The sequence below is a fragment of the Leptosomus discolor genome, unplaced genomic scaffold (assembly GCF_034619465.1).
Source record: "Leptosomus discolor isolate bLepDis1 unplaced genomic scaffold, bLepDis1.hap2 HAP2_SCAFFOLD_99, whole genome shotgun sequence".
Taxonomy (NCBI): domain Eukaryota; kingdom Metazoa; phylum Chordata; class Aves; order Leptosomiformes; family Leptosomidae; genus Leptosomus; species Leptosomus discolor.
Genome location: NW_028237950.1, coordinates 303,168 through 322,529, shown reverse-complemented (window position 1 = coordinate 322,529; position 19,362 = coordinate 303,168). Strand labels below are relative to the sequence as shown.

At 54.7% G+C, this 19,362-nt stretch overlaps 2 protein-coding genes across 2 annotated transcripts; both read right to left on the bottom strand.

Annotated features, from left to right (window-relative positions):
* Positions 1-1,382: 1,382 nt before the first annotated feature.
* On the bottom strand, positions 1,383-7,531 carry LOC147412335 (uncharacterized). Its single transcript, XM_086481468.1, has 9 exons — positions 6,954-7,531; positions 6,512-6,919; positions 6,299-6,411; positions 6,029-6,098; positions 5,574-5,668; positions 5,179-5,255; positions 3,835-3,921; positions 2,069-2,153; positions 1,383-1,933 (listed from the first exon to the last, which is right to left on the bottom strand). Exons 1-9 carry the CDS (start codon positions 7,529-7,531, stop codon positions 1,383-1,385), a joined length of 2,064 nt encoding a protein of 687 aa, XP_086337594.1.
* Positions 7,532-7,914: 383 nt separating this feature from the next.
* LOC147412334 (ubiquitin carboxyl-terminal hydrolase 36-like) lies at positions 7,915-18,394 on the bottom strand. The gene is made up of 16 exons (XM_086481467.1): positions 18,157-18,394; positions 17,863-18,084; positions 17,577-17,687; positions 17,175-17,277; positions 16,450-16,517; positions 15,951-16,021; positions 15,453-15,535; positions 15,010-15,121; positions 14,576-14,716; positions 14,165-14,265; positions 13,720-13,858; positions 13,376-13,442; positions 11,240-11,319; positions 10,768-10,822; positions 9,078-9,147; positions 7,915-8,032 (listed from the first exon to the last, which is right to left on the bottom strand). Exons 1-16 carry the CDS (start codon positions 18,392-18,394, stop codon positions 7,915-7,917), a joined length of 1,779 nt encoding a protein of 592 aa, XP_086337593.1.
* Between the last annotated feature and the right edge of the window lie 968 nt (positions 18,395-19,362).

Sequence of the window (19,362 nt, the reverse complement as noted above, 5' to 3'; positions counted from 1 at the left end):
GAGACCCCCCAGGGAAATACACCCATCCTGAGAACGACATTGAGCTCTGGGCCAACGGAGCCGCAGTTTGTTGGCGAGTTACAGGAAGCTGCGCTGGGTCGTCATCAACAGCAGCAAACCCCAGACGCCGCATTTCATCTACAAAACAGCCACCAGAAAAATACACCGGAGCAGCCCAGCGCTCTGACATCGCAGACGCAAGTTCCTGGTGTCTCCGGAGCACTGAGCACACGGCCGAGGAACCTGGGTTTCCAGGAGGCCGGCAGAGCGCCTCCCCCGCGCCTGCCAGCCTCAACGGTCCGTGTGTTCGCGCTGGTTGAGCGAGCCAGGGTGCCGTGGGCCTTTGGGAGGAAGCCAGCTCTAGGCTGAAGGAGGACTCTGGGCTCCACAGCACAAACTGAAATGTCACCTTCAAGTGTCACACAATCAATTTCTCTAGGGACAGCCTGCAGTCAACTGTTGCTACTTTGGTTTGGTAATTTTAAACCCGTAATGGGAGGGCCTGGTCAAGAGCAAATGTTCTCTTCACCTGACTCTAGTACCTCCTCTAGAAGATTTCTGACCCCTGCTTTACAGCGTTTGGGCAAAATCTACACCTCCCTCAATACCACTAACTCAGAACAGGTACTGCTAATGTATGCGCCCATCAAGCTGGGAGAAGCAGACAACAAAACGCCACCAATTCACACCACTGCAGTAAGCAGTTTTGCAATTGCTGGCAAAGTTTTATCCGAGTATCAGAAGAGCAAACCACAAGCTCCCTGTTCATGAAGAATGCTCTCAAGGCTGTCCTCCCCCAGCTGTAGGACATGAACTGGTGCATTACGCCCTCCAACAGATCAACGAACAAAAGCTGAATCGCATCAGCTGGGAGAGGTAACCAGCTCCCAGGCGACACAAGCATTAGCTGGGTACAGACCACACAGGAGCCCTCCACCCCCTCCCCAACGGTCCAGGGCTGCACGTCCCTTTCAAGTAGGAGCCAAAAGACAAGGAGGTCCCACAACAAGCAGTCGTGCACCGCAACCGCATCCGTCTGGCTTTGCACTCGCAGCAGGCTGTCAACACCTCACCCAAGCACTCTTACTTTCGACAAAGCCTTTTTAACACAGGTTTTGCCCAGAATCTCACAGTACAGAAGATAAAAGGGAACTTTACATTTTATCTTCATTAACTAATTTCTGGGATGTAAAAGATCCATTCCAAAATAACAAAGAAATGACAAAATACGACGTTCAAAGTTTATTAATGCAGAAGACTTAGAGATGAAACAAAATTCCACTCAAACGGGAAAATTTAGTACTCGACCACAACCACCACAAACTTGTGTAGTTGAGCTACCAAAGGAGTTACAGTAACGTGTTATTTCAAGCAAACTTAAGTCATAAAACACGTAAAAGTTCTACTGGTGGTGGATTAAGAGGAATCTTCCCCAAGGTAAACTTTTTGGCTTTGAATTGTTCCACCTCTTCAGCTGTTAATTTGCTCATCGGTGTATATAAATTTTCTGATGTGCTGTTACTTGTGACCGCAGAAGATGTTGATGTTACGTGATGTCCAGAGGCACTGGCAGTCTGTCCAAAACCAGCGCTGCTTGAATGGGAGGGAGAAGCTGTACCTGCTGCATTCGAATCTCCAAAGGCTGGAAATGGAGTGGTGCCTGAACGGTCCACAGCTGAACTGCCAAACCCTGAAAAACCAGTGGGGTTGGAATTCCTGGTGGTTCCAGAAGTTTGAAATGAGAAGGAGGCTGCAGATGGAGTTGCCAAGCTGCCAAAACCAGCAGAAGGGGGTACACTAGGAGAGGACATCAGTCTAAACGCGGGAGGATTAGAATCAGCAGAGGAGCTCCCCAGAGCAGGACCAACACGACTGGAATTTGTTTTAAAGGAGAAATCGCTGGCACTAGTACTGCTGCTCTTCACAGGAAAGCCTGCAACTATAACATTTGTAAGAAATCTTAGAATGTGCACCCCTGTGATGCTAAACCACTGCTGTATTTCAATAATGCAGTAGAAGAGAAACTCAAGAAAATGTTTCACTGTTGGTTCTTCATGCAGGAACTTACCTGACAACCCAAAGCCTGATGTTTGCTGTCCTCCAAATCCAAAGACAGGCAATGGTCGAGTGGTAGTCTTCTTCAATTCAGGTAGCTGCAAAAAAATACCAAAAGCATAAAGGAAAATTAGATTCCAAAACAGGGAAATGTCTTTCGATAAATACTTGAAGCAAAAATACAGCGGCCCAGTGCAAGGGAACACAACTCAGACCGAGTTAGACACAGATCGCTTTCATCATGACCCCATGCTCTGGCAGCTACAAACAAAACGCTGTAAAGCCACATGCTGTTCCCTGTAAAACACTCCACAAACACAGATCTATCACAAGGTACAGGTTTTGGTCTGTCAGGCACTGGCCTGAACGCCTCTTCCAGCTCTCGTTCTCCTCTCTCCCCTGTTTCAGTCAGTGTTTCAGGACCCTCTCCCTGTCACTGCTGTGACTGGGTCTGTTCCCTCACCCTGGCACACCCAGCCTGCTGTGCTAAAGCTCCAGTGGCACTCCTGCACCTTCCGCACGGAACCCACCAAGGGCTGGGATCATCGCACTAAAACTTGAACGCACCTCACGCGGACTCTGCTCCAATCAGCTGCCTCTGTCTCCCTGACTGGCTTGAACTCCAGCATTCTGTTCTGACACATCTAGATTCACCAGTGTTTGTCACCTTCCCAGAACAGCTATGTAGCCAAAGAGCTTCTCTCCCTCCTCTCTACCCATTTCTCCTTCTGGCACCACCAAAATGCTCCACTGATCCTAAGATGGCCTGGAGGACACTGCTGGTCTCATCTGCTGCTGACACCTTGGAAGAGTCAACATCAGCACGTGGAAGAAAAGGTGGGGTGGACATTCGCCTCTCCCTAGACGGGCACTCGACTGGATCCCAGCCTCAAGCTGCGGTGACCTGCCCGTGGCTGGCAACGACAGCATTCCAAACCTGGGACCCAGCGGCTGCCTCGCTGACATGGAACCGTCCTGACCAGCTGCCCTCCTGAGTCACCTACAGGGTTTTACAACACCCGCCTGCAAGTCACTGAGTTCAAGACTCCACAGAAAGGTGGAGGTAAGACCCCCAATGGTGTTCACAGACTTTCACGGTCGCTGGCCTCAGGCAGTGCCAGAACATTCCGTCCCGTTTCTGTTGCCTATGAAAACCACAGAGAGGCAGAGCCGGGGCAGTTTGCAAACTGCCAGCGTTACTCTCTTCTGCAATTGCTCCTGACACCCTTTCTGCTCTCTCTGACGGGTCCTGCGGCGTGCCAGGGTCACGGTCAAGGTCTTCGTGCCGCCAGTCAGCCCAACACTTTCACGCCAGATGTTTTTCAAGGCTGCAGTGCCAGAACAGAACACATCCCAGCTGAGATTTTCAGAGCAGTTCACAGAGCTGGCGTCAAATTGCCAACGAATCCAGGAACCGCATGTTTCCACATCTCAGCTACTGAGGGGCAAACACGGATGCCCTAAAAGAATCATGTCTGTCTGGCTGTAAAACAGAGCATCCTGCGATCTTCAAAGCAACACCGATCACCTACTGATGTGAAGTCAGCAGAAGTGCAGTTAAATACGCTGGTGACAGCCGACGCTTCTGGGGAACATTTGCAAGATCTCTGCATTAAAAATGAGGTGGCACGTTACAGTTCTCACGTCTTAGAGATCTTTGCAGCAGAAATTAAGGTCGGCATCTGCAGCACAGTTTGGTGGGATATGCCTAAAGAAATGTGAACCTAAGAAAAAAATTACATCAGGAACGGAAACATTTTACCTTTCATTAGCACTTACCAAAGCTGCTTTTGTCGATGCCTGTGAAGCTTTCAGCTGGCACAGACTATTTTTCCATTGTTCCGCTAACTGTTGGACAGAAAATATCTAAAAAGGGGGAAAAGAAAAGCCTGGGTTTATTATTGGCGAAGACTTAAAAAAAAAAAGTAAAATAGTGATCTGACAACTAAAGTGAAAGATTTCTACAGTTAGAAAAGAAACTTTATTAGGCCAAGACGACAGGAGCTGAAATGTTTGTTATTAACACAGAATTCCTTTCCACTGCCCTTAAATAACTTTTTTATTTCCTGGGCCTTTCTGAATCTAAGTTCTATCACTATCTGAATCAGGTGCTTAGGAAAAAAAAAAAAACCACAACACAACCACCACCCACCAAATATGTCAGTTTTAAGGGTAAGAGAACAAACTCTTCAGTCTTTGTTTTATTTCTGGCTTGTCCACTGATGTGCTCACTCATTAAGCTGAAGTCCTAAGATTTGCCTTGGCTTCTCTCACATTTTCAGGAAAAATGCCCCCTTTCACACTACTATAATTCAGAGCCCTTTAACAGTATCATCCTACAACATTCAGCTTTGCAGAAATTAACTTCCTTCAATCAAATCAGCCCCTTTAATGTGATCCAACAGATTACTGCAGGGAACATACACAGCAATAACTAGTGCCTGTGTCCGTCCCATAACTGTGATTGAAGTATTCAACAAGGAACTGGCAAGTCATTAAATCATTTACTTCTCGGGAATCTAATATATATACGCAATACAAAAAAAATAAAAACGTATGTCTTGCTGCTTCTCTAGAAATGTATACACTCCTTTAGCAGTATCTGCTATTTTCAGCATTAATTCCCCGCAACAAAGGTACGTGAAAGCCCAAGGTCAAATAAACTTCCCCAGAGTTCTACCTAAAGCACTCCATCTCCAGCTAGAGCAACCCAACAGACGAAGAGCATACAAAGGATGAGGCTGTGGAGACAGGATTCAAGTAACTTCTACAAACAACGCACAAGAGCGGGGCCAAGGCCAAGCCGAGGTGTGTCTCGGTTTAGGAAGCCCACACGTTGAATGGAGACTCACTCAAGGGCTCTTGCCACCCGTTTCGGAAGCCCAGATCGGACAGTTTTAGCCCCTGTTCTCAGGCAGAAAGAGCAAGTGACGGCCGAGCACACAGACTGGCAGCTACTTTTGCAGTCCATTTGGTGCACAGGAACTTAAAAATATCTTGGCGTTCTGATCATCTCCTAGAGTTTGGTCATTAAATGGGTACAGAGTCACCACCTGAAGAACAGACACAAGTCCCGTCTTGAAAGGTGTTCCCAGAAAAAGTCAGCATTTTTTAAATACTTACATAGCTTTGAATGTTGAAATTTGCTCTGCAGTTGTAACACTCCAGGCGCAGCTCTTCTGGAGACAAGTCGGAAAACCCTGCGAGGAGAGGAATCATCAACAACCTCCAAGAAAACATAGTCCTACTCCCAAGTGCCCTGTATAGTCATGAAGAAACGGGCCTCGGTACCTCACCGGTAAGTCAGTAACAGCTGGAGACACAACAAGGATTCGGGAGAGAACTTCAAAGATGGGAATGTCCCAAAGGACTTTGCCACAACCCAATATTCCTTTCTGTGGCACCACAAGGCAAATCATCCCCTTGCAAATTGCTCCACAGAGGTACAGCAGCGTGGGCGAGCGCAAGAAACATCCTAAACAGCAGCAGGACACGGCAACACCGAAAACATCACCTACCCGAGACATTCGGCTCTTCTCTCATCGGGGAATAACATGAAAACATCCATTGTCCTGACGATTCCCAAATCTCCATGTCCTTCAGTACACACTCGCTAGAAAACAAAACCAAACCAAACCACAGATGTAGGTGACATTATATGGTCAAAACAAAGCCCCCAGAAGCAATTGCCTAGTTTGAACCCAGAGTCAGATTCCATGAAGATGAACAAGGTGTGACAGTGGTCGGAACGAGCAAGAGAAGCACTCGGTTCTCTGGGGGAAAAAAATGCACTTGTTTGGCAAGAGACGTAAACATCCCTTCAAAACATTTCACTTTATCATCGAACTGCAAGTAACACAAACCCCATCTTAAAAAAAAATCCCAAAATACACAGGTTTTTTTTTTGAAGCAGTGTTTTCTAGGGTTCTTACATGTCCCAGATTTCTCCTCATGATCATGGTCTCTGCCTTACCTCTTCAAGGCAGATGGCTGGATGACGTTAGTGTATCCTCCTCCTCCTCCTTCTCCTCCTTTGTTAGTGCCTTCCAATGAAAAAAAACCCCAACACAAGTCTTAAATCATTAAAATATTGAAGAATACAACATCAACAAAACCACTATTTTTCTGAATAGAGGAATAGAATAACGATTCCCACGGTGGCAATAAGCAGCTTCAAAAGAAAATGTTGGTTTTTTCCTCAGGAGTTAACTAATTATTTAGGGAGCTTAACCCAGCGAGTTACCCAGGGCAGCTCTGGAATCAGAGCTCACAGTGACCTCCTCCTCACATCCCCACACCAACAACTCCGGCACTCCAGAGAAGAGACTGTTTCGCTTCTGTTGCTTCACCAAGTAGCTGCTCCAGCAGAAACACATGAAGTTTAACCCCCAGGACACCGACGCTGGGGGCTCCTGCCTACACGGCTGCAGCAGAGGCTCTGCTGCACAGCACCGACCGCCCCAGCTCAGCTTGAAGACCTCGGGCGCGTCTGTGCGGGCGACAAGCAAACTCCGACCCTCCTTCCGCGGGCAGGAGCGACGGCGGCCGCACTGCTGCCCTGCCAGAGCGGGATCTGCCCCTTCCCCACCACAGCTCCTGCGCGCCGAAAGCTTCCGAAGAGCCACCTCCAACCGCAACCACGGCAGCCTCAGAGAGGTGCAGCCCGCGGGTGCCTGACGCCTGCTCGCTGCTCTGAGCAGCCAAGTCCCCGGAGCTGTTTTCCTTCGTCCCCTGTTCTTGGGGCCCATTTCGCAGCGCCTTCGCCGGAGCCCGACTCCACCCGCGCCACAGCAGATGCCGGCAGCCCCAGGCCAGCGCCACGGCAGCGGGGTCGCTCGGCTGCGCAGCTCCCGCCGGCAGCGGCCTGCGCGGAGCCCCGGGGGCAGGCCCGGCCCCACCGCCCGGCGCTCGGCCGCCGCTTCCAGCCCCCGCCCGCCGGGCCAGAGGCTGCCCGGGCCGCCGGGAGGCCCCGCGCCTCCGCCCCCTCCCTCCGCGCCGCGGGGCCGCCGCGCTCGCTGGTACCTTGATGGTGCGGGGCGGAGGGGCCGCCGTCGTCGTCGTCGCCGCCGGGGCCGCCGCCACCGCCCCGGGCGCCAGGATGTTCATTCCAGCGCCTCTCGGCGAAGCGGCAGCGGCCCTGCAGGAAGAAGTGACAGACAACCCTGGCGTCCGCCCGCCCCGCTGCCGCCCCGCCCCGCCCCGCAGGCGTTGGAGGCGGGCGCTGCGCGGCGGGGCAGGGCTGCGGCGGCGGAGGGTCGGGGGAGCGGGAGGAGGAGGCACTGGCAGCCGGCGGCCGGCCGCGGCCCAGCGCCACCGCCCCCAGCGCCGCCGCCCGCCCCAGCGCTGCCCGCCTCCACGCCGCCACTGCCCCCAGCACCGCCCCCCCCAGCGCCACCGCCCCCCCCAGCGCCCCCAGCGCCGCCCCCCCCAGCGCCGCCAGGAGCGCCCCCGCCGCCAGGAGCGCCCCCGCCGCCATCGCCGCTCCGGAGCAGCCGCCGGCACAACGGACCCAACGGCCGCCGCTCGCGCGGGCAGGAGGGTCCCGCGGGCGGGGGGGCGGGGGCAGCCCCGCGGGAGCAGCCGGACCGAGTCCTCGCGGCGGGAGCGGGGCGGGATGGAGCGGCCTGGGAGCGGGGCGGGCAGCCAGGCCTCGGCTGTGCCGCTCGGCAGGAGCTGGAAGGTGGGCGCAGGACCGAGAGAGAGCTTGACCAGGTGAGCTCCTCTGCTGGGAGGAGGGCGCTGTCCTGTTGGCTGGAGACATTGGCGGAGCTGCGCGCTTAGACACCGCAGAGATGAGTGACCGTGTGCGGCTGGAGAAGACTTCTAGCGAGTCTCTTTAACGACTTGGTTCATGCCGTCTTAAGACCAGTCCTTTTCCAGGAGAAAATCCAGACATCTGTTGTACTGACTTGGCTTTCCCGTTTCTGTTCCCAGCTTTGCTAACGGTTTGGCATCCACAGCAGGTACAGTCTGATGCCTGGGAAGGTAAGAGTGAAAATTCATCCCAAGTTTCCAACTTGCTAATTATAGTGCACACTTACTGTGGACTTCCTCCACCATCCCCCTACTGGAGGATCCTAAAAAAAAGGGAAGGCTTTCTGTGAAAGCTCCCCCAAATGCCAAAGATGTCACTAGCAAAGTATTTCTCTAATCTTTCTATAGGGCCTGTCTAACTTTACAAAGAGATAGGCAGTCATGCCAGTGCTGGAAGAAAATCTCTGGAAAAGGGCAGTTGTCACGATCAGGAGAGCTGTGTAACCTATCCCTGTTCACCATGGGAATCTTTATTATACTGCTGTCCTCAGTCTTTCCTGAGGAAAAATCTGCGTTGCATCCTAGTAAGAATTCTGCAGGTAGGTATAGATGAGAAACATTTTTGCTCATCTTTCTCATGACCCAAGCTGCATTTCCTCATCTTTATTAAATGAAGAATCTCTGCAACTGAGCTCAGGAAAGTGTCGCTTAACCAGAAATCTTCCCTTCATCCAACGCTTTGATTTCTTCTAAATCGTTGGATTTGGTCTCTTTTTGACAAGGCCGCACACACGCTTTCTTTTACAGGAAGATGCCATATGATCTCAGCTAGATAGCTGGAGTCCCAAAACACATCCCTATCTCTCAAAGCAGACAAGGAAATGGGTCTGACAAAATCCGTGTTGTACAATATGCTGTACACGCAAATTGAAAGACTGCGTCTCAGTTTTTCCTATTACTTGTTGTGACAAGGTTCAGTAAAACATGGAAGCGAAGCACCCATAGCCATCTTTCTCCAAGTCCTTGAAGAATGTCTCAGCACCTCCTACAGGTCTTCAGGACTCTAGAGTTTCTTCATTTGCCCCACAAGTGACTACCACACAGATTAAATGACTTGTCACTGGAAAGCACGGACTTTGGAGCTGGCTATCCACTTGTCTGTTTTGGTATTGTATTCAAGAATGTGCCTAAATCGACCAACACGCTGAAAACCAGCCAGGACACAGACTACAGATCCCACAGCAGCACACTTCACTGTTACACCTTGCCGTGGCATCGGAGGCACCATCTTCCATTCATTCATCTTGATGTTGTAATATTCTACATTGTCAAGGCCACCTACAAAGCAATGAGATAGAGACCTGTTTATTGCATTAGATTGTACAGACTGAACTATAGCATACAAGTGCTTCATTAAACTTAGTTTTATTTTCAAAGTTTAGATTAAGTCATAAATCCTAGAGTAAAAAAAAACAAAAAACAACCCACAATGTGAAAAAAGGCCACACCTTTCTAAACTAGCAGTTTACCCTTTTATAAATGCAGCAACAGAGAAAAGTATAAAAGGAAACAAAATGAGAAGTATTGTAACATAATTCACATTGTACACTTTCTGGAGATTTTAACATGTTACATCGTGAACAGAAGAACTAACAATGCTGAATTGCTTACAGATTTGTGGCTAGTGGCTAAAACTCAGGAATCCACCTGACTCTTCCCTCGAGTAAGGGCATTTTATTCTAGAAGGGTCACCAGTACCTATACCTAAATTTGTCACTTACTGATAGAGGATGCCTCTCTTCATTACGATATTTTAATATCGTTGAAGCTTAAAAGCCCAAGTCCCTTTGAAAAGGGCCAGAGGAATCCAAAGTTATTAGAGAAGAGCAGATTTTGAGACTAAGATTTCCTGCTTTAGAAAATAGGCTAGTAATTACATTTTACAGTATCTACAAGCATCCCTGTTTATCCCTATTTAACAACTGTAACATGAGTCACAGCATTTTCACTTCCTGTCCTGAATTATTAGATCTGAGAGATTAAAAAAACCTTTCCATAATGTTGAGAGGTACGAAGAGAGAAGACCTCCCCATGACAGTAAGAAGTCATACTTCAAAACTAGGGCAGTCCAAAAAGTTCTCACTTTTTAACAACTTTAAAACAGCTGACTAGCTTTAAGTCTTTAGACTGAGGTTCCTAAAATAGTGGCTGCACCTTTACCTGCCTCTCAAAAGAACGCTACAATCTCTCAAAATGCATGATGAATAACTAAAAAGAAAAAAAAAAAACCTTTTCCCAGATGACTGGTTTAGCCATACTAATGGCTGCAGAATTGGGCCACAGTATGGGTGTGTATCTGAATTTGACAGTACTGTCATTAGTAAAAGAGTTTGAAAAATAAGATACAGTGAAGTAGGGAGGTGGAAGAAAGAAGGCAAGAGTGATGTGACAACAACAGGACATGTTTTATGGTACTGCTGGGGTGGTTTGACCCTGGTTAGATGGCAGGTGCTCACCAAAGCCACTCTATCACTCTCCCCCTCCTCAACTGGACAGGGGAGAGAAAAATGTAACAACAGGCTTGTGGGGTTGAGATAAGGACAGGGAGATCACTCGGCATTTACCGTCATGAGCAGAACAGACTCGACTTGGGAAAAATGTAATTTATTGCCAATTAACTGAGAGAGGAGTAATGAGAAATAAAAACAAATCTTAAAACACCTTCCCCCACCCCTCCCTTCTTCCCAGGCTTAACTTTGTTCCCAATTTCTCTCCCTCCTCCCCCCGAGCGGCACAGAGGGACAGGGAATGGGGGTTGGGGTCAGCTCATCACCCTGCTGTTCCTGCCGCTCCTTCCTCCTCAGAGGGAGGACTCCTCATGTGTTTCCCCTGCTCCAATGTGGGGTCCCCCTCACGGGAGAAAGTCCTCCATGACTTCTCCAGCGTGAGTCTTCCCACGGGTTCTGTTCTCCACGAACTGCTCCAGGGTGGCTCTCCTCCATGGGTTGCCGTCCTTCAGGAACCAACTGCTCCAGCGTCAGCCCCCTCACGGGGTCACCAGCAGCAAACCTGCTCCAGCGTGGGCTTCTCTCTCTCCATGGGCCACAGGTCCTGCCAGGAGCCTGCTCTGGTGCAGGCTTCCCACGGGGTCACAGCCTCATTCAGGCACCCACCTACTCCGGTTTGGGGTCCTCCACGGGGTGTAGGCAGTCATCTGCTCCACCGCCCATGGGCTGCAGGGGGACAGCCTGCCTCACCGTGGTCTTCACCACAGGCCGCAGGGGAATCGCTGCTCCGGCGCCTGCAGCATCTCCTGCCCCTCCTTCTTCACTGACCTTGGTGCCTGCAGGATGTTTCTCTCCCATATTCTCACTCCTCTCTCTCGCTGCGATTGCTGCTGCCCAGTAACTTTTTCCTCTCTTAAACACACTCTCCCTGAGGTGCTGCCACCGTCGCTGATGGGCTCGGCCTTGGCCAGCAGTGGGTCGGTCTTGGAGCCGGTGGCACTGGCTGTATCGGACACAGGGGAAGCTTCCAGCAGCTTCTCACAGAAGCCACCCCTGTAATCCCCCCCACTACCAAAACCTTGCCCCGCAAACCCAGGACACTGGCGTAAGCCTTAACTCACGGAACAGACCGTGGGAAACTCCTGAGCGTGGCGAGAGAACTGGGTGCCCGTAGCAAAGTGGGTGAGAAGCTGACGGAGTTACAGTGCCATGAGGAAGAGCTGGATTTCCCGGGTAGTCCAGGGGATGGATGGGCGAGGTGGCCACGCTGCACAGACGACTGACGGAAGGGTTGGGGTCGTTTTGGGGAGAGGAGTCTGGCAGGGCCAGCAGTAACCAGGAAACCGTAACAGTGATGCTGTGGAAGTCCAAGGGGACTGAGCCAACAGCTCCTGAAACACCAAACCTGTTCACGGATGGGGTAAACCTGGGAGCAAGGGGGAAAAGTAACTGGGGGGGGTAGGGGCCCTGTTTGGGAGGAGACAAGGGTGGAGCAAGGGGGGGGCGGGGGGATGTCAAGGGAGATGAGTGGGATGTATAAGCCTGGAGAATGGAGGGAAGGGGGGATGAAGGAGCCAGTCCCGCCCAAGCAGACTGGGGGTCGGTTTGCTTGTTTCCTGAGCCCTGCGCCTCATCGCCGCAGCGTGTCCTGCCTTCTTTGGGAGACGCTTCCAGACCCTCTGGTGTGCGGCGCAAGAGGTGACGCCAGCCTCAGCGTGGGGAGTTTTGTCACCTCACCCCCAGCTGAACGCATCCAAATGTCTCAAAATCAAAACGTACCAAACAATAACCTATCAGGCCAAGAAGTGACTTGGTGTCATTCTGTGTGTGTGCCAGCAGCCGGTCTTGTCACATGCGCCCTTCCCAGGGTTTTGTCTGTTTTTACAGACCTTGAGTGCTCTGACTGACAAGTCAGACTGACGTTGATTTAAGAAAAGCGGTAACTGCAGTTTCCCTTCTTTCCCTATTTCATGTGTGGTTCACATTAACTTCTAAAGGCCAAAAAACTAGTGTAAACATTAGGGACTGTTTTTTATTTGTCAGCTTCAGACCTTAAAAATGAGGCTTTGGGCCTTAAAATGAGCATTTGGACCATCAAACAAAGGGTTGGATATTAAAAATGAGGCTTTGGGCCCTGAATAACAGAATTTGGGCTCTGTCATCAGTTTTGGACCTTAAAATTGAGACTTTGGACCCTAGAAATTAGGGGTTGTACCTTAAAGGTGCAGGTTTGGAAACTAAAGGTGAGGCTTTCTACCCGAAAGAGGGATTAAAACCCTAAAGCTGAGTCACTGGAGTCTAAATGCAGCTATGAGCCCTGAAAGGGAAGTTTTAGACTCTAAAAAGGAGGCTTTTACCCCTAGAAGTGAGGCTTTGGAGACTAAAAATGAGGCTTTGGGCACTGAACCAGGGGGTTTGGACTCTCCAGGTAACGCTAAAGATGCCTGGCAGGATCCTCAAAATGAGGCTTTGGAGCCTGAAAGTGAGACTTTGCAAAGTAAACCTGACCCTTTTGGTCCTAAAAATGAGGCTTTGGACACAGAAGAGAGCAGCTGGCTCACTGCCGGGGCCAGCAGGGAGGTCTGTGCTTCAGCCCGTTTCCCAAGAGCTGCAGGAGCTGCCAGGTCTGCTCTTGGCCTTCTGGGACACCTTGGCCAGCTTCCCCACTGCGCCCTGCGCTGGCCTGGGAGCACTGCTGTCGCAAGAGACCCTCTTGAGGGTCCCAGTGTTGTCCCCACTGCCCCCAGGCTCCTGGCAGCGGCCGGGCTCCAGCAGCGCCTTGGGTGACACAGGTGGCTGCTTGCGCTCGCAGGAGCTCTGCCGGGGCAGCTCCGCTTTGGCCACGCTTGCCCTGCTGGTGCTGCAGAAGCCTTGAGCTGCTCTGGGTGCGGGAGGCAGCTGCAGGAAGGAGAGCGGCTGCTTGGGCCGCTGCGCTGCACCATCGGGCAGAGCTGTGGCCATGGGGGTGTCTGTGAGGGGCAGTCTGGGTGACGGGGACACAGCAGGTGGCTTTGGTGGAGTGGTTCTGTTGGGCAGCTCCAGCCCTGCCCTGGATGTACTGCGGGCCACAGGGACTCCAACCTCCTTCGGCCCCGGCAGATTCTTCCCCAGCAGCGTGTCTGGTCTCTAAACAAATAGAAGGACAGAGGTTCAGGGAGGAGAGCGTTCAAGGAGCCAAGGACACAGAGGGATACGTCCCTCCCCATCCCTCGCCAGGCACGCTCAGGAGCCCTTGGCTCAGCAGGATCCCTCCTGCCAACCATCCTCCCTTGCGCCTGCCCGTTTGGAGCAGTGTGCCTGCCCCCCTGTGAAGCTGCAGCCCACCCGCCCTCACAGAGCAGACAGAGGGGCAGCAGCTCCCAGCTCCCAGGAGCGGTGGCCAAGAGCAGCCTTCAGGACTCACCTGGCCCATCAGTGGTGAAGACAGGGCGCTGTTGGTCACAGTGGTCTTGACCTGAGCGGAGACACCTCTGGCGCAGCCAGGCAGGCTGGAGGCAGCTTTGGCCATGGGCCCCTGCGAGCTCTTCCTGGGTCTGGGGGTTCTGGTGAAGGCAAAGAAGTGCAGGTGTTAACTGCGAGGGTTCGAGCGATGGGAACGCTCTCGTCAGAGATGCACACAAGCAACAGGAGCCAGAAGCTCCGAGGAGATGAACCGCTCTTGATCTACAGCAAAACCCTGACAAGGGGCTGGACCTCTCCCTGCCACCCTGCTCCGAGCCAGCGCCTGCACACAGGCTTTGGGGCTACTTGGGCCAAGCTCCATCCCACACCCAGGCACGTGCTACCAGCCCCGTCCCAAATGCTGAGAGCAGGGGGAAGAGGGGCCGCGCGACACAGGGCGCTCTCACCTCAGGTAGAACAGCATGTAGGCCTGCTGTTTGAAGACTGTTCTGATGCTGCTGGGGTGGACCCGCTCATCGTTCATTTTATACCACTGCCCATTGCTGGCCTGCAGAAGGAGAAGAGAGAATGGGGTCTGACTGCGACCGGTGACGCTCCTGGCCTGAAAAGCAGCAGCAACAGTGCCTGTCGGCAGAGCTCCTCTCCCCAAAACCCACAGGCAGTCCAAGGCAGGCAAGGGCACTCTGTGAGAGCAGACCTCCACGCTTCCTGCAGCAGAGCATAGCCTGTGCTCCCGATTCAGTGCTCCACACCACGCACCTCTACTCAGCACCCTCCTTTCTGCACACTACAGGGACCTGTGAGCACCCACCAGCCCCCAGCCCAGAAGGGGTGCCAAGGGAGCGCCCTGGGCTCACCTTCACGAAGCAGTAGTAGTGCCCGGCATGGCAGCTGTACCCAGAGTGCACCAGCACTGCGTAGAGCCCATACGTGACAGGGTCCCCATTCTTCTGAGACATGTAAGGGCGAAGGTTCAAGAACTCAGGGTACCCCACGTCCTGCAGAGAGAGGATGTCTCAGGAGCCTGCACAGCAGATGGCTTTCTTGCTAGAGCAAGAGCAGCTCAGCCGTCCTACAAATCCTGCCTCTCGAGGGAGCGGGACCTGCTCTCGCCAGGCAGAGGGCACAGTGAGGAAGATGCCAGGACGAGCAAAACTCCCTCTGTGCTGCACAGCTGGGGAAGGTCAGCAGGACTGTGGCAGAGCTCGCACTGGACCACCTCCCACCCTGCTCTGGGCAGCAGAGCCTTGGGCCAGGAGACAGCCCCCGCTCTGGATGGCCGAGCACTCACCTTTGTGATTTTGCCTCCACCAAAGTCAGCAAAGCGCTTCAGCGAGACTGTGAGAACGTTGGAGGCTCGGTGGATGGTGAAGCCCTTGCTGGCCGTCACTTTCTTCTCGCACCTGCACAGGAAGAGCTCGAGCTATTCAAGCTGTTCCACCACCCAGACGATGCCAGCCCTGGCCAAGCAGCACACCCCACGGCGATGACCCTGCTGACAGCGAGCACCGCTCCAGAGCACCTGCTTGTGGCCGTGTCTGCTGGCCCCGGTCCTCCCCACAAGAGGGGGGAGCTGAGGAGCAGCAGGCTTCATTGCAGGCTTCCGTGGCCACGTGCCTCACGGTTTAGCCATGGAGCAGGTAGAGAAGCCCTCCCTTACCGGAGCAGTCTTTCCGCCTGCTTCCCACCAGCACACCCACGGGCCCCTTCCCGCCCACAGCCCCACACACTCACTGGGCACACATGTAGGCGTTCTCCCCGCCCAGCAGGTCTGGCTTCACAAACAGCTCCAGCGCCTGCACTAGGTTTGTGGCTTCCTGCAAGGGCAGAGGAGAGGTCAGGGCACGAGTGGCCTGTCCATGCGACAGCCCAGCTCCCTGCCGAGACGCTGGCCCCGAGAGATAACGCAGAGCATGAGCACAGGGCCACAGGCTACACCACACCTGTGAGCCTGCCACCAGCTAGGCACTCTGGCCAGCACGCCACGAGGGACGGCAGCACTGCCCTCCGCACCATGGAGCCTCGACGCAGGAGTCGTGGCCCACGCTCAGGCAGCGGGCACTGCTCTGCCAGAGAGAGAAGGCAGCGCCACAATGGAAGCGGCTTCCTCTCACCTGCACCGTGCCTTGAGGCTGGCCGGTTAAGGAGCCTTAAAAGAAGTAATGGTGCGGGTGCAGGAATGTCCCCCCGTGAGAGCAGAGCTCCTCCCCATCCCTGACCCTGCCCCAGTACCCCGATCTCCAGCGGCAGGTCCAGGTAAGAGTCGTAAGTGTCTGAGACGCTCTTGCACGCCAAGCACTTCACTGCAAAAGAGCAAGTGATGAGCACAGCCTGGTACAACACCTGTACCCGCCACCACCCCAGCACAGCGCAGGCAGCTGCAATATTCCCCCTCTCCGCGTTTGGGCTCTGGGAGGTGAGCACCAGGATTCACAGCCTGGCAAGGAGGAAGGCTGGCAGTTCTGCTGTGTGCTGGGACAGCAGCTGTTGCTAGAGAGCTGGCAGCACGGGTTCCTCTGCCGGTGGCAATGAGCTGGAGACCCACGGCCAATAGCTTTTTCCATCGCCACAACGGGGGTCACGAGCCGCAGGCACTGCCAGACTGACCAGCTGCAGCTCTGGGTACTTTACACATGCTTAGCAACTTTCCCAAAAGATTTTTACCGCAGGGCTCTTGGGGCAACAGCAGCCCTGAGCGTCACAGGCTCAGGACCTGGCAGCCAGCACTCACCACGGGACCGCAGGTAACCGCCAAAGATCTGGTGAACCAGCGTCGTGGCCTGGGTCTCGCGATCCAACCTGGAGACAGCAGCACCAGATCTCACACCGCCCCTCCGCAATGGCCACCCCCTGCAGGCCACCCCTCTGTCCTCGAGACAGCTCCCCTGTGCACTCTGGCCAGGGCTCCTGCAGAGCTCCAGGCGCAGAGGGAAGTCACAGCCTCTGCCAGTCTGCTCTCCCGGTGCCGCAGCTCGAGGGGTGGCACCAGGCTCCGATGGACACCTTCCTCGAGAAGGAGCAGAAACTCCTGGCCGGAGTTCAGAGCTGGGCACAGCAGACAGAGGCAACACAGGCTTCCCAGGACGGAGGGCCCACAGGAAAGCGGCTCAGCCCTAGCCCAAGCGCTGGGGCTGAACTAGCAGGCACGCCTGTATTCGTCAGCAACTGGGACAGGATCCAAACCCATAGCAGCCTCAGGATTTGGGGACAGAACCACAGCTCTACTATGGTGGAGGAGTCAGGAGAAGGGAAAAGGCAGACAACAGCCCAGAGCTGTGTCACAGAGGGGCAGGGAGCTGGGCCACCCACCCGAGGCCCCTGGAATCAGCAGCTCCCTCTGTGAGTCTGACCTGGGGGACACATTCACCCATCCCACAGACCCCTCCTGTGGGTGCAGGGGACCAGCGAGGGGACAGCGGGGAAGAGCAGCGACAGGCCATCAGAGGCCCCACGTACGTGGTACAGCCTTTCAAGCAGGCCTTCTGCATGGCATCGACGGTGTAACACAGGAACTCATGTGCATCCTCCTGTCTCCTGAAGCGGATGTGCTGGGCAATATCTGCAGGAGAGGGAAGAATCAGCCCCAGCGCATGCTGCATGATGCAGGCCTTCCCCCCCTTCCTTGGGGCAGGGACTGTGGGGTTTGAGCCCCCTCAACCCAAACCAGATGTCAGACTCTTCCCGGCCACAGGGGAAGCCCCATGTGGCCCATGAAGGCGCCAGCCCCTGGCAGGCTCAGGGAGTCATCTCAGAAGAGCCGTTTGCCAAGACCTGCCCCCATCGCAAAGGTTACGCTCCTGCATTAGCCACTGCTCTCCTGCATGGCTAGCAGGGGGAGGGGAAGGCAGCCATCCTTACTCTTGAGGTTTCGGACGAAGGATACCGGCTTTATTGCCTTGCCGCTGTTGGCAAAAGCCTCGATTGTGTGCTCCTCCATGAGGCACATCATGCAGAAGCCTCCTTGGTCACCTGGAGCAGGAGAGAAGAAGACAGGACGTTAACGACAGGACATGGCACCCAATCGCCGGAACCACACGCAGAGGTGCTGAGCACAGCACTGGCAGCAGGACAGGCAGGTGCTCCTCCTCCCACCAGCACCCCCGCCCCAGCCCTGCTGCCCGCCGAGCTGGGCCTCCCCACTCACAGCTGCGGCTGTGCTCCTTGGAGAGCAGGTAGTTGGTGAGCGGCGGCGTGTGGGTCAGGCACTGCACCGTGGAGTTGAGGAAGCAGGTGTTCCCCAGGTTCTCCAGCCCGGCACCGATCTGGTAGATCCGCTCCCACTTCATGGAGAGGCGCTCCATGGGGAAGAGCACCTTCTGGGGCATGGGGACCCCGTCCCCCCGTCCCCCTGGGGCATGGCCGCTGCCTGCGGGGAGAGGGGCGGTGAGCCGTGGCAGTGCGGAGTGTGGAGAGGAACCCCCTCGCCCGCTCTACCTACCCTGCTTGCCTGGTGGCTCCTCCTCGGCAGCCTCAGCCCCGGAGTTGAGCAGCACGTACGTCTCCTGCAGCTGCTCCAGCTCGCAGGAGAAGCCATGGCTGGTGGGCTCAACCTCCTTCTTCTGCAGCTGCATCTTCTTGGCTGAGGGGGCCAGCAGCCAGCCCAGCTTCCCATCCTCAGCCATCTCCCACCAGGTCCACTTCAGCACCAGCCTTGCTGCCTTCTTCAGCTTCTCCATGATTGATGTGGCAGAGGCTAGTGGCCCCAGCTGGGGGGAAGGGGTGGCCAGTTGAGTGGGAGCACCGGCCCTTTCCACTCTGTTCCCAATGCAGGGTGGTGTTGTCAGGGCAATAGGAATGCAGGCCTTGGCGTCACCCCTCCCATCCCATCCCATCCTGTCCAACCGCAGTCACCATCTGGGTCCCCACCGCTGTGCCCAAGTGTAGCCGCCTTCAAGAGCAGACTGCCACTTGCCTGCGCAATGGAAACTCCTGCCGCGCCTCCCCTGCACAGGGACGGGGACAGCACTGCTCCTGCTCTCCGCTGCAGCCGCACTCCCTCGGCACAACCCCCTGACTGCACTCCTTCCCTCCACGTCTGCCACGCTCCACGTCCCAATGTGGACTGAGGGTGAAGCTGTGCTTGCGCCTTGGCTGCAATGGCAAGGGGGCAGGGCCTGTCAGGGCGTGGCCGCTTGGGGTCTGTGACGTTCATTGTGTGCTAGCACAGGGTACCATGGCAGGGGCACCCGGCCCTGGCCCACTCCCGCCCCTGGCCCCGGCCCTTTCTACACCTTAGTCAGCCCTGACGGGAGGGCTTTGAAAGTGGCCCCGCAGCAGCTCCTGCCATCCTCCCAGCAGTGGGAATGGACCCCCTGTGATGCTGGGGAAGGCGTTGAACCCCACAGTCACCCGCATGTCCCCATGGGGAGAGAAGCAGATGGAGATAGGGGCAGCAGTGCCCGTGTGCATGCCGGGGGTCACCCCAGCCATGCTAACGTGCCCCTCCAGCTTTTTGGGACAAGACACCTGCACAGGAGCCGTCCTGCCCCGCGAAAGGCCATAGTCCCTCACACATAGTGGGGGCTCTGCCCCATTGTAAAGCCCCCCAGAGCCCCTGGAGGCCTGTACCCTTCCTGCACCCTGAACAGGGGGACGGGTGGTGGGTGGGGAGGGGGACAGCAGGGTGCCTGGTGCTGGAGGGCAG

What these genes read in the sequence shown, in the direction of transcription:
- LOC147412335 (XM_086481468.1), bottom strand. Translation starts at nt 7,531, where the DNA reads ATGGCGGCGGGGGCGCTCCTGGCGGCGGGGGCGCTCCTGGCGGCGCTG. An exon ending in TGATTCCAGAGCTGCCCTGG is followed by an intron (nt 6,099 to 6,298) that starts GTAACTCGCTGG and finishes TTTCATTGGAAG; the next exon opens with GCACTAACAAAGGAGGAGAA. An exon ending in ATCAGGCTTTGGGTTGTCAG is followed by an intron (nt 1,934 to 2,068) that starts GTAAGTTCCTGC and finishes TTATAGTTGCAG; the next exon opens with GCTTTCCTGTGAAGAGCAGC.
- LOC147412334 (XM_086481467.1), bottom strand. Translation starts at nt 18,394, where the DNA reads ATGGAGAAGCTGAAGAAGGCAGCAAGGCTGGTGCTGAAGTGGACCTGG. An exon ending in TGGAGTCCCTGTGGCCCGCA is followed by an intron (nt 11,320 to 13,375) that starts GTACATCCAGGG and finishes TGTCCGATACAG; the next exon opens with CCAGTGCCACCGGCTCCAAG. An exon ending in GTTCGTGGAGAACAGAACCC is followed by an intron (nt 9,148 to 10,767) that starts GTGGGAAGACTC and finishes ATTGCTTTGTAG; the next exon opens with GTGGCCTTGACAATGTAGAA.